This window comes from Eretmochelys imbricata, chromosome 2 (assembly GCF_965152235.1).
Source record: "Eretmochelys imbricata isolate rEreImb1 chromosome 2, rEreImb1.hap1, whole genome shotgun sequence".
Lineage (NCBI taxonomy): Eukaryota > Metazoa > Chordata > Testudines > Cheloniidae > Eretmochelys > Eretmochelys imbricata.
In genome coordinates, this window is record NC_135573.1 from 59,971,768 (window position 1) to 59,985,586 (window position 13,819).

Consider the following 13,819-nt stretch of genomic DNA (forward strand, 5'->3'; position numbering starts at 1 on the left):
TCTTCACTGGCAAAAAGAATCACCAAATTTAGTGTACAGGCTATATTTAGTTACAAAGGAACACATTTTAATGGTTAGCAACCAATGAGAATCACCTTTTATTTAGGAAAACAAGTAAAAAAGTACAAATGCAAAATATGATTAAAATCAAATATTTAAATCAAGGTTTGCTGCTTGCTGATTTAAATCATGATTAAAATCAGTGATTTAAGTTGCTTTGATTTAAACCAATCCACCCTGCAATAGTACCTAAAGGCCCAATCAAAAATCAGACTCCATTGTGGTAGGAACTGTACAAGCACATAGTAAGGGCAGAAGAGCGTGCAGTCTATGTAGACAAGACAGACAAGTGGTTTGGAAAGGAAACAGAATCACAGAGAAGTAGAATGGCACGCTCAAGCCACACAGCAGGACATCAGCAGAGCCAGGAACAGAAGCCAGGTCTCCTGATTCTCAGTCCAGTGCTCTAACCAGTAGACCCCATTTGCTCCCTTTTCCCCCCTCCTCGGTCTCCTTTTTAATTCCCTATGCTCTTCTTCAGTATTCCTCCAAACTAATTTTGGGTTCCTCCTTATTTTGGCTAACTCCTTCCTTCTAATCTTTTTTCCTATTATTGGGAATCAGAAGAAAAATGTTCTCTTGAGTTTCTTATTTGTTTCTGGTTATCTTCCTCTCCTTGTTTACCTTTTCTTTCAGTATTTTTACTTCACAGCATAGAAAAAATAATCTGTGTAAAAAGTTAAGTGATAATTTTGTTTCTTTATTTGTTACCATGTTTCCTTTTCTTTGTGTCTCTTCTCTTTCCTTCGCACTGGTAAATCTCCTCTTCCTTACATTCTGTGTCTTATTCCCCAAATCTCTTTCCAATCTGTTCTCCTCTACATATTAGGCTGAACTGTCCCTTATAGGCACTACTATAGATTGGGTGCGTTGCCCAAGCCAGAGCACAAGGAGGCAACTTTGACTCAGCAAAACACAGTACAGTACCTGCCAGGACTGCTTACCACAAAAGGGGTTTAAAACCCCTTAAGAAGGTACAGCATGGTTCCCCATGGTCACTGATCCCTTCAGGATGACTAATGCTGTTTGACTTATGAAGATCTTGTGCTCAAATGAATACAAGGATTGGAATTGTTCTTGACCCTTGCATTGTGGCACAGGAAGGAGAGAATCTTTCCACTTTCCCCCTCTGCCTTGTACATCCACATCAAGCATGTCAAAATCTAGCTCTGTGTGTCATCCTCCTCTACCAGTCTTTTCTTCCTCTTTTGACTCAAGATCTAGACTGATCCTCTCTCTCCTCTGACAGATTTGATCCCCATGTTCCTCCTTCCCCACCCCACCCCCATCAAGCAGATTCCCCACCCTTGTCATAGAATCTGCCTCTTCAAATTTGTTTCTTCTACCCACCCATCCATGATTGCTTCCAGAGATTCTTCCCCTAAGATTGCTCCAGATGTCACACCACTCATCCCCAAGATCTTGCCACCAAGTTTCCAAGTTTGTCGACTTTTAAGAAGAATGCAGCTGATAACACAACAGGGCAGACCTGCCTGCATTAGTGCAGCAAAAAATAAACAATTTTTTTAAAGGAAAAAGTCTTGTATGTAAATTTTAAAGTCCTAAAGTGGGTTCATCACTTGACACAAACCCTCACAACCATCACCCCCACAACACACATACACACACCAACAGTTTTGCCAACCGCAAGTGTTACAAATAATCATGAGTCAGCCTTCACCAAAAAAATATTGGAATCATCACAGGTAGCCTTTTATCTGCCTTCTGGTTTTCTGAGCCTTTAGAGTACACTCAGTTCCAGCTTTTCTCAGCAGCTATAAGGGCTAGAAAGTTACTTAAAAAAAGAAAGCTGGAATTTGGATGTAATCCCTTGACTCCAGGAGCTGGGCTTTAAGAAAAACACTAAACATCAAGAGACTTGCAAAAAAATCAAGAGTTTGCAACATTGCCTCAATCTTCACCCCATATTCCATCAATCCTCCCCTTCATCCTCACTGTATTAATGTGCCCCATTGTCATCCAAATCCATTAGTAGCCCACCCCAAGTTTCTCAGTTCTCCCCACTGCCACCCATCCCTCACACAAACATTGGACTGGACTCCTTGCTCAGTACATGTGGATCCAGTGGCTGCTTCTCCCTTCCTCAGACTTTCCTTCCCGTCAGGTGCCTACCTTGTCATATATTCCTCCCCCAGCTTCCTCTAGGTCTCATATTGGAGGAGAAGAGAGGAGGTGAAGGCAAGGAGGCAGCCTGATTGGCTGGTGGGGAAAGGAGGGGAGGGAGTCTCAGAAACCAGACCTGGTTGACCCTACCTGCCAGCCAAAAGCCAAACACCCAACAGGTAGCAGAGCTGGAAATTGAGCTTTTGGCCAAATGGCAGAGATTAGGTAGCTTTGGCACCACACATCTTGCCCTCTCACTCCTGCTAAGAGACTGGAAGAAGCAGCCTGCAAAGCCACCAAAGAGGAAGAGAAAGTAAAACCATACATAACCATGTAATAGCAGTTAAGGCAGAAGATTGCAAGTAGCAGCAATTCTGTTTTATCACTGTTTGTCTTTTTCTCTTCACATAACAAATGTAATACAAAGGAACTACATGGGCATGGTGGGGTCCAAATAACTGTGTTTACTGTATATACACAACATGCAACTCCTAGCTACGTACTCACTACTATTCTAATGGCTTCTAAAATACAGAACACAGTGAGCACTACTGCAAGGCTCACAAGGGATTTAAAGAGATACTACCCTGTTTCCATATAATATAATTGCAAACCTCACTGAATTTGGAAGCTTTCTGGGTGATTTTTTTTTGCAGTGGGGTGAGGAGGGTCATTTTTAAAATACAATTTTCATGATTGTCTAAATCCTGGAATGAAACTCTGGAATTTCTGTCCTTATATCAAATGCTTCAATTGCTTTCAATGAGTCTGAAAAAATAGATTACCCTCAGTAAAGATGGCCCACATTTCCCTTTCAGTCTATAGGGATACTAATGCCTGGTCTACGCTGGGGGAGGAAGAAATTGATCTAAGTTACACAATTTCAGCTACGTGAATAACGTAGCTGAAGTTGACGTATTTAGATCTACTTACCATGGTGTCTTCACTGTGGTAAGTTGATAGCTGACGATCCCCCATCGACTCTGCTTCTGCTTCTCACTCTGGTGGAGTACAGGGGGAATGGGAGAGAGCTCGGCGGTCAATTTATTGCGTCTCTTATCACGTCTAGACTAGACGCGATAAATCGACCCCCACTGGATCGATCACTGCCCGTCAATCCAGCGAGTAATGGAGACAAGCCCCAAGAGAGCACAGAAAAATGTGGGAGCAAGAGGAAACTGAGGGATGCAGAAAGGGAATCTGAGTGATTGAAAGGGAATATGGGGTGCAGAAGACTGTAGAGCAGTCGTTCTCAACTAGGGGTACATGTACCTCCAGAAGACCTCTGAGTACCCCCAGTGGTACATCAACTCATCTAGATATTTGCCTAGTTTTACAACAGGCTACTAAAAAACACTAGTGAAGTCAGTACAAACTAAAATTTCATATAGACAAGAAGAATGTAAAAAAAATTTTCAGTAACAGTTTATTGTGACACTTCTGTATTTTTATGTCTGATTTTGTAAGCAAGTAGTTTTTAAGTGAAGTGAAACTTGGGGATATGCAAGACAAATCCGACTCCTGAAAGGGGCACAGTAGTCTGGAAAGGTTGAGAGCCACTGCTTTAAAGGAGCTGGAAAAGTGGGAGCAGAGAAATTTGGAGACTGTGTGGGAAAAGCAAGGAAAAATATGGGTGTTACTGGGGGAATGAGGATTAACAAATTTAGATTGATGTTGTCAGGCTTAAATCAGTATTTTCTGAAGTGTTTTCAGCTCATCAGTTGAAAGGTGCTATATAAAAATAAAGTACCAATTCATATTAATAGTTATACAAGCACTGGCCTGTAGAAAGATTCAGTCTGACAATTTAAAAATATGTTTTTCACTGCTTCCAAAAAAACTGCAACATATCCATGTGTTATGAGACTCACTGAAAGCCCCAAGGATGGGCAAATGAACTTATTCAAACATGCCCACAAGCCTAAAACCCTCACTTTGTTTCAGTAGTTGTGAATTCTGTATGTTCAGTATTTATTATGAACTAGCTGTGCTTCCTGCAATACACACAAAAAATTAACCTCACTTATGAATGTTCTTGTTAATATAACAAAAAGATATCTTGTAACTTTCGTTTTAGGTGAGGCTTAATTTTGCTGTGCTACCCTTCACACAGACACAGTTTGAAATGCAATTTACAATTCTTCATTTGGATCAAGAAGCTATTTGAAAATTACACTTTCAAATCAAAGTCAGCATCAGATATAAAACATTATGGGTAAATTTGTAGAAGCTACCTAAAAGGAGTAAGAGCAATGCTTTCAGTAATGTCAAACATTTTTAACAAAAAGGAGGTTTTGTCCTTAATTTCTTTTTTTCAGACTTGTTGTTTTTTTCTTAAAAATACCTAGCTAAGGTTTTTAATATAAAAAGGCAACCCTACAAATATGTACTGAATGCTGCAAACAGCAGAGGGCATTCTACTACTAAATTATTTTAATATACCTTTCCCACCTTATTTTAGCCCCCCTGAAGTTGCACTACCTGGTTCCTGTTCCACTGTGATCAAAGCTCAGGGGAGCCCACAGAAGCACGGTAATAGAAAAATTTATTATCTCATTTATGACTTTTGAGGAATGTCTCTTTTCATTATGTATCAGTCAGGATATACAGATCTGCACTACTGAGGCACACACATGTTCTTTTCTGGACCTGCACTATATCTCAAATATTCAGGGCCAAAAATCTTTAAAAATGACTACTTAAACTGTGCCAATAAAAACTGTGTATGCACCCACTGTGCAAAGAAAACCCACACTTACACATGCAAATAGGCAGTTAAGCACATGCAGTGTGGCCCATCTGCACACATAATTACCCTGATTCAAGAGAGCAAATATGGAGTTTGCACAAGTTCAATTACCTGATCGTTCATTCATCCATACATATTTTTACCTAAGGCTGGAGAGTGTACATCTTCAGCAAAGGTGTATGAAAATTTAGCTCTCAGTCAGAGCCAGATTCTGCCTGATCTTTACATGGGTGTGTAATGGAAACAGTATGCAAAGAACCATCTCCTGCACCCTACCAGGTGCAGTCTATGTAAGTATGAGGCATAATTGCAGTCCCAGTGAAGGAAATGTTCCATCTCTACTCCACCGGGGCACCTAGTGTCCCAAAAGGAAGTGTACTAGTGGTCCCACTCCTCCATATGCATTGGGGTTTAGGAAGACATTCCCTAAGGCGTTGAGTTTTCACCTCATACTTTACACTGGCAGCATAATGTAGTTCTAAATAATAAGAGTGTATAGAAGCGTGGGAGTCACATTTTCAAAATTATACCTGACAGCATATGTTTCTGCAAACTCAGAAGCCTGCACGCAAGTCTGAATACTCCCACACGTAGTCTCTGCACACCCGAAAATGAAGTTCCAGTTGATTTCAGTTGGATTTCTTGGTGCTCAGCACTTGGGAAAAATCAGTTTGGGCACTCAAAAACTGAGGCACCCAAAATGTGTGGACTCTGTTGAAGATATGGGCCTAAGCTAATAGAGGACTGGACTGGCAACCCTTTCACACATAAGTAATCATCGCCCATGTAAATAGTCCTACTGATTTCAATGGGGCTACCCTATCTATGAGTAGCTTTTACACTTGCAGGTATAAAGATACTAAGATCAGGGCCCTAGGATAGTCCCCATTAATAATCAATACATATAAATGTATCCCAGAAGAGGGCTAGACATACATAGCAGAAACAAAATCCAGGAGGTATATTAGATAGGATAAAAGTGTATAGGATATAAACCTTCAAGTTTCAGCATACAAGCCAACCACAAATTGTGTGAGGATAAGAAAACACTGTCCCCTGGAGTATAGTAGTCCATCATAAAGGTTTTTCACCTTCCTCTGGACACATCTGGCACTCTAACTACTCTCAGAAAGGGAATACCAAGCTAGATCAGTTACGCTGGTCTGATCCAGTATGATAAATCCGATGAATGCTGCAATCTAAAATTCTGCCTGTGAAATATGAGTACTGAAAGAACTTTGTCTTTCTAGGGCTCCACCTAGCTGTCTAAAACAACATTTCTCAGTCTAATATTCACATGACCCAGAATTCACTACCTTTCATCCCAGGAACAGAATATGTCTGGATAGCCAAAAAATTGAAACGGAAATAAATGATAATTCTGAACAGCTTAGACAGAAGCATCTCTATGAGACTATTATACCAGTATGATTTTTAGATCCTGAAAGTTGCACTCTAACTTTTGATAGTATACAATGACAGCTGAGATACTTAAGTTGACAGTCCCTAGATTTGTACATTTAAGGACTAAGGGCATAACATTCTCAGAAGATGACCAACAACTCTGGAATTCACTCCAGCCTTAGGCCAACAAAGGGAGCAGGCATGGTATAATAGCTGTTCAACGAATAACAATATTCAGAGGGGTAGATTCAGGTTTAGGGTTATTTTAGATTTAGCAAGACAGTTAGTTATTTTTGTTCTCTTAACCAATGGTGGTTGGCTGATTATTTGTGGTTTTTAATGTAAATGTGTCTAGTGATTGTCTGTTCTATAAATGGTGGCAGGGGGAGTCTAAAGGTAAACTTAGTGAATTCAAATACACTTCTTCTGTCCTTACACTGTATCTACAAATAAATAAATAAAAAATATGTTTCTGCTTGGAGGTAAATATATAAAATACACTTATAAATGTTAAGATCATTTTATGATTCTGTAAATAATTCTTTTTATGGTGTCATACATAATTTGTCTGATACACACAGTGGATTGAAATAACCATTGATATTATGTTTTTCAACTAGTCCTTCTGAAACCAAAAGAAAAATTAAAACTAACAACAAAGCTTGACTGCGTAATCAGAACACACATCAAACAAGTTCCCTCAACAGCTTTGATAAGAAAAATGTAGTTTTGCACGTGTTACTAAAAGCATATTTTAAAAAGAGACTGAAAAATATTTGTTTTTCAGAGGCTAGAAATTTAATTATGGACAAGTTTAGTTAACTGTAGGCAAAGTGAGCCTAATGTTGCAACCCTTTGTTCAGGCAAAACTATCCCTGAAGTCAACTTAAGACAAAAAATTCCACTATTGCTTTATAAGAGAGCAATCAGAGCCCAGATCTTAGGTATAGTCATTTAAAAATAAATAAATAAATAAAAACCTAGTTCAAGGAATTAACCATTTTCTGGTTAGCATAACAATGTACAGATTAGTTTTTCAACACTTAACCAAACACTTAATTCTATACATCAGAAAATCTTCAAATCACTATACATGTCTCAGAACTGTTATAGGTCTGCTGCAATCTCTTTTTAAAGGACTGTTTCTGCTCCTTTTCAGGCTAATAGCTAAATGCCCAATTACTTCAATATTTGAAAGTAGATAAAGGGAATTTGGATGCAGGCCTCTGAAATGAGCAGGAGTCAGGCTAACTCTAGCTTTAATAACTCGAGATTTGTAGAAGCTGGGACAGTGCGAAGCGAGTGGAAAACAACTGTGAAAGAGGCTGTTGTGACCTTGTATTAGATAAGAATAGAATACAGACTATAAGAGAAATGGTAAGAAAAATAAGATATCATGAAGGAATATGTATAAACAATATACAGTTGTTGCTTATTATTGTCTGTAATAAAGGTATAAATACTTGCTCTAATTGTTTATCTGGGTGAGACCTGCCTAGGTGGGGGAAACCCCTGTGTCCTAGTGCACTCTCTCCCTCTCTGCAACTGCTTGAGATAATAAAGTGTATCTGATTTGCTGCACCCAACCTGAGAGTGAGAACTGTGTTTTTCTCCGACAAACAGGAGCAGTTTGATCCTAAAAGAGTAATGTCCTGGTTTCCAAGTGTTCAAAGGAGCTTGACTTTATTAGGATTATTAGCATAAGTGAGAACTACTTGCATGAGAAAGGAACTTTAGAATTGGGTCCTGGGAATTCAGAGTGACTCAATACTTCAGTTGGAGAGAAATAAGTGGGTACAGATTTAGAATATTATTTCCTGGCCAGCTTTATACAGAATATATACACAGGTCCTGTTCACACTGTGAAGCTTCACTTTTTTTTTTCCCCAGAAACAATTCCACATTCAAAATTCCTGTTAAACAGAGCCTCTGAGGACATATCTACATTGCAGTGTAAGCCCAGGTTTCTAACTCAGGCTCAAGCCTAACCCCCCTTCTGTCTATACACAAATTGTGCTAACCCACGGCTCAAACTCAAGGTCTCGCGTTACCGGGGAGGAGGGTCCGAGCCTGAGACAATCCAGGCCCAAGGGTTCAGGTGCTGTTGTTTTGTGGTGTAGACGCAGCCCCACAGGACTTATGCTCTGGGAGTCCACCAAGAGTATTCCACAATCTACCAGCAGACTTTTTTTGGCCTCTGGACAGTCAAGTTTGGTGGACAGCCAAGTTTTCCCACTTTAATCTGCATTTAGTGTGTAGGTGCTCGGTAGCGTAAGGGCCTGTGATATCCTGGAGGTCAGATTAGATGATCCGGCAGTCCCTTCTTGCTTTAAACTCTATGACTCAATATATCACAGAGTTGTCAACAGGACAACAAGAAAAATTTGAGATATGGCCCGCATAATGCTGTATGGATGCTGGAGCCCCAGGTTGGGACCCAAGATTCAACAATTCCTAACCTGGGATTACAAATAAGTGTAGGTGCTCAAGACCTAGGTTAACAAACCCAGGGTCTGCTAGCTTGGGTTTCCATTGCCGTGTAGAGATACCCTTTGTTTAAATCCCAATACATACATACTCTCACCAATGGCTGTATATAACACCCCTGCCACAACCAAGCCACAATCATAGCTGCACACTCTTGAACATGATTTTAGCTAAGTGGAGCTGGGTGTTGCCCTTTGCAGCAGGATGCCTGGAGTTTTGTATTGACCATCCTGTCGACAGGGGTTGGAGATTCTAATGGATTCCCGCGGACTCACTGTGGCAAGGATGGCTCATTACCTCTACTCTGGAGATAAGGAAGGTACAAGTAGCCTTCTCGGGAGAGGTATCTAGAACTGAAATTTTAGCAAGTGGTAATACTCTCAAACATTTTCCACTTCAGTTATTACACCTGTGTCATTCAAGTGAAATATTCCATCCCCCTGATAACATTGGGACAACATATAATTGTTACAATATAAAGATTTCCCAAACAACTGCAACTTTACTGATCCCCATGTACACCATGTGATGCTATTGTTGAAGTTGAATTCCATAAGAGCTGGTGTTCAGATCTGGCTACTACTAGTACAATACAATAGGGAGAATAATGGACAGAAATGGAGGCAACAAGTACAGGATAACACAGGACAGAAAGGAGGACAGTTACTCTGTCATACACAAAACTGTCAGTAATTGGCACCTTTGGCAGGACAAACCATGCACTGACCAACAGCTTCAACCACCCAGACTAACATGCAAGGGAACTACTGGTCATAAAAAAAAAATGGTTTGGCATTTCAGACATCAGCTTGTTATGCAAGTACGATTGCGTCTGGAGTTCAAAATCCTGTTTTCTACGGGGTACTGCTCATTTACGTACATAGATGGACAAGTTTCTGTTTATCCTCTGCCATCCCTGGTTTTCCTCACTTCAATTCACTGTTTCTCTGCCCATTCCTTGTGGCACCCTTCCATTCGCTCACTATTAAATCAGCAATTCTTAGGCACTTCCTTAAAGCTTCTGCCTTGAACCATATATAGTGACAATAATAGCCATGACCTGATGACCAAATATCACCTTTACTGAGCTCCATCTAACTTCACCCTGTACTGGCTGGGCACCAGGGAGTTTGTACACATTGCAAAGGACAATTGTCCTTGCCAATTGGTGACTAATAAGAATCAGGAATGGAAACGGGATAAAGAACCCAAAAATAACGTGAAGAGGATTTTACCCACCTTTCACTGAAACCCAAGTATCTGTTTCATTTTATACTATGGCAAAACTTGTTAGGCATGACAAGCTATAAAATATTAATCAATTTAACTGATTAGGAGCACAATGTACACATTATCTACTATATCTTTCTATATAACAACACGCGTAGTTACATTATTAGCTTGATCCTGTGGTCTTTGATTAAGACAAATTCCCACTGACTTCAAAGGTGCTTTCCTTGACTAAGGATGTCAGGATCAAACTAGGAAAAATTGACATTTCCACTGAGCTAAGTCTGGTGAAGAGCAACAAAAATGATTAACGGTCTAGAAAACATGACCTCTGAGGGAAGACTGAAAAAAAAATGGGGTTTGTTCAGTCTGGAGAAGAGAAGACTGAGGGGGGATATGATAACAGTTTTTGAGTACATAAACCGTTGTTACAAGGATGGGGGGGGAGAAACTATTCTTGTTAACCTCTGAGGATCGGACAAAAAGAAATGGGCTTAAATTGCAGCAAGGGTGGTTTAGGTTGGACATTAGGAAAAACTTCCTAACTGTCAGGGTGGTTAAGTACTGTAATAAATTGCCTAGGAAGGTTTTTGAATCTCTGTCATTAGAGATTTTTAAGAACAGGTTAGACAAACACCTGTCAGGGATGGTCGATATCTTGATCTGTATATATCTTGAAATGAAAAGCTAAACTTTTATTTCCCTCTCATGAAGAGGAAAGAAACATCCCTCTTAGACAGTCCGTAAATGTTGGAGGAAGATCCTGCCTTGAGTGCAGGGGACTGGATTAGACCTCTCAAGATCCCTTCAAGTCCTAGATTCTACGAAATTCACATCACCCGCATAAAACAGAAGCAGCCAGGCTTTATCTGGGTGAAGTGGCAGGAGACTCTTTGCATAAAAAGGCACACACTTATTTTATGGACTAGAAAAGCAACTACAGAGCCCTTGCATCCTTTCTATGGATCCAATAACTCCCTTCCTGACACCAGTTCCCAATACTGGCCTAAGTGGAGTTGGTACAGAGACTCCTCAATGGTATGTTGGGAGGTATTGATGGCTTATCCACCTATATCTGCTGCATAGATAATCTGCAAGGCTTAAGACAAGGGTGGGCAAACTTTTTGGCCCGAGGGCCACATTGGAGTTGCAAAACTGTATGGAGGGCCAGGTAGGGAAGGCTGTGCCTCCCCAAACAGCCTGGCCCCTGCTCCCTATCCACTCCCTCCCACTTCCCACCCCCTGACTGCCCCCTTCAGAATCCCCCACCCATCCAACCCCCCCCCGCTCCTTGTCCCCTGACTACCCCCTCCCAGGACTCCCTACCCCTATTCAACCCCCAGGACCCCATCCACCCCCCCCCCGCTCCCTGTCCCCTGACTGCCCCAACCCCTATCCACACCCCCGCCCCCTGACAGGCCCCCCAGGACTCCCACGCCTAATCCAATGCCCCCCGTTCCTCATCCCCTGACTGCCCCCCCAGAACCCCCACCCCATCCAACTGCCCCCTGCTCCCTGTCCCCTGACTTCCCTCCAGAACCCCCCGCTCCCCGCCCCCATACCATGCCAGTGCCAGCTGTGCTGCCCGGGAGGAGCAGCGGGCCAGAGAGCTGGCGGCACGGTGTTCATGGGAGTGGGGACAGCGGAGGAGGGGCCAGGGGATAGCCTCCCTGGCCAGGAGCTCAGGGTCTGGACAGGACGGTCCCGTGGGCTGGATGTGGCCTGAAGTTTGCCCACCTCTGGCTTAAGTGGTGTGCAGGGCCTTGCACAGGAGCTCTGCATCAAGATGAATTTCATCCAAAAGTGTAACTCTAATAATATACAAAGTATCAAAACAGGTTCAACCTCTTGCAGTTTTTTCCCCCAGTCCTTAAAAATTAATACATCCTACTAATTCTTAATAATAGAAATGAGCATCTTATAGTATCGTGAAACTTGGTTAAGAGAAATTGGCTATATTGAACAAGTTTATATTGGGTCAGGTGTTTTTTTTTTTTTTATTTTAGTGTATAAAAGGCAGATCTGTTAGTGAAAAGTCAAAAGAGGAGACGAATTAGTCATTGTTTTCATTATAGTTGCCAAGCAACCATGTTTATAAAAATCTAACATTTCATTAACATCAAAAAGGGGAAAATTTTGATAAAAATCTAGAAATACCAAAATTGGTCTATTCCTTGGTATCTACTTTGAATTTTAAAAGAGAGTTTTTATTGCAGATTTGAAGAATGAAAATATCCACTTCCTTGAATCTGAACCAAGGTATTCTGTCAAAACAGCCTTAGTCCACGTAAGATAAAACAACTGACCCTTATCAACTTGTTTTCTAACAAAATTTGAATCTGTTTTTTATTGCAGTTTGAAGATGCCTCCTAACATGGAGAAACACAATTCACCAAACTGTTATTTTCCAGGTAAGTAACACTAATAGGTGAATCAGATGTAATACGATTGGTAAAGGATAAGGAAAATAATGAAAAACAGAGATTATGTCTCACAATAGTACTATATATGATCATACACACACTTAGGTTTTGTAGATCTTGTTCATATTAAAGAAAACCTAGCAAAATACTGTATGTAGCCTGTGGCCAAGTGTTTTATTGCAAATACAGATGTAAAATACATCATTTCTGGGGGTGCTGGAGCAATTTGTATACTGAGGATGCTGAGAGCCATTGAACCGAACTGTAAAGGCTGTATATGATGGAATCCACTTCAAGCCTGGGGGTGCAGCAGCACCGATGTCATTCCTTACCGATTTTCGGTAGGAGTAGGCAGATTTGCTTTTACGTTCCCAGCCCAGTGCGGTGATTTCCCTGTAAATACACATTCATTTCTCGCTATGTTGAATTTCTTTCTAAGCAATCCGAAGGAGTTGTTCCATTCTCCTGCCTCCCCTAGGTCTTCCCATAGCCTCTGTGTTTCGCCCTGAAGCACAGGGACGCCCAGGGAAGTATTCCCATGTGGCGGCTGTGTGTGTGTGAGCACAGGTCGCGCTGCCCAGCCAGCCTTCGGGAGCCCTTCCCAGCGCTCCCATGGAAATGTCAGGGACGCCTCTCAGGCCGGGCGGGGCAAAGTCACTCGCTCTCCCCTCGCCCTAGCAACGCGCGGGACGCTTCCCCGCTCCCTTCACACACAGGCCAGGGCGGCTGCCCACGCTGCTCTCCTCACTCGCGCCCCAAGGGCTGCGGAACCCGGCGGGCTTCCCCCGGCTGGGGCCAAGCTGGGGGCGTGCGCTCTGCGTGCGGGGGGAATCCCTGCGCGTGAGGCGGCGCGTGTCTGGGAGAGCAGGGCCAGGGCGGGTGAGGGTGCAGGTGCGCGGCCGGGGGACAAGGCGCGCGCCTGCAGCCCGTGGAATCGCGTGACGTTTCACCGCGGGGGGGAGGGGGTCACACACTAGCTCGCACCTGCCGTGCCCCGGCAGCCCAACCCCTCCCCCCGCCCCGGTCGCCGCGCCTCACCTCGAACAGGGGCCCGATCCTGTTCCGCTCCAGGTAGGCTTGGATCCTGGTTTGCTGGTGCGCCGCCATCGGGAGCCGATCTGCCGCGGCGGGGGCCCGGCTCACTCTCCCGCAGGCGCGGGGCTCTCTGGCGGCGGGAGCGGGCAGGGCCCCCGCAGGGGGAGACGAAAGCCCAAGTCCCAGGGACGGAGCCAACTCAGGCAACTGGGGCTCGCCAGCGCCGGGCGGGGCGGGGGTGCCCTCGGGCAGCTGCGGAGGCGAGGCACGGGGCAGAGCGGGGCCGGCGGGAGGAGACGGGAGCGGC

The 13,819-nt window shown here is 43.0% G+C and overlaps 1 protein-coding gene across 1 annotated transcript in view; it reads right to left on the reverse strand.

Annotated features, from left to right (window-relative positions):
• C2H8orf34 (chromosome 2 C8orf34 homolog) overlaps nucleotides 1–13,584 on the reverse strand; it is a 228,313-nt gene extending 214,729 nt beyond the window's left edge. The window contains exon 1 of the mRNA XM_077808680.1: nucleotides 13,516–13,584. Coding sequence (XP_077664806.1) covers nucleotides 13,516–13,584 — 69 coding nt within the window. The remainder of the gene's footprint in view (nucleotides 1–13,515) is intronic.
• Between the last annotated feature and the right edge of the window lie 235 nt (nucleotides 13,585–13,819).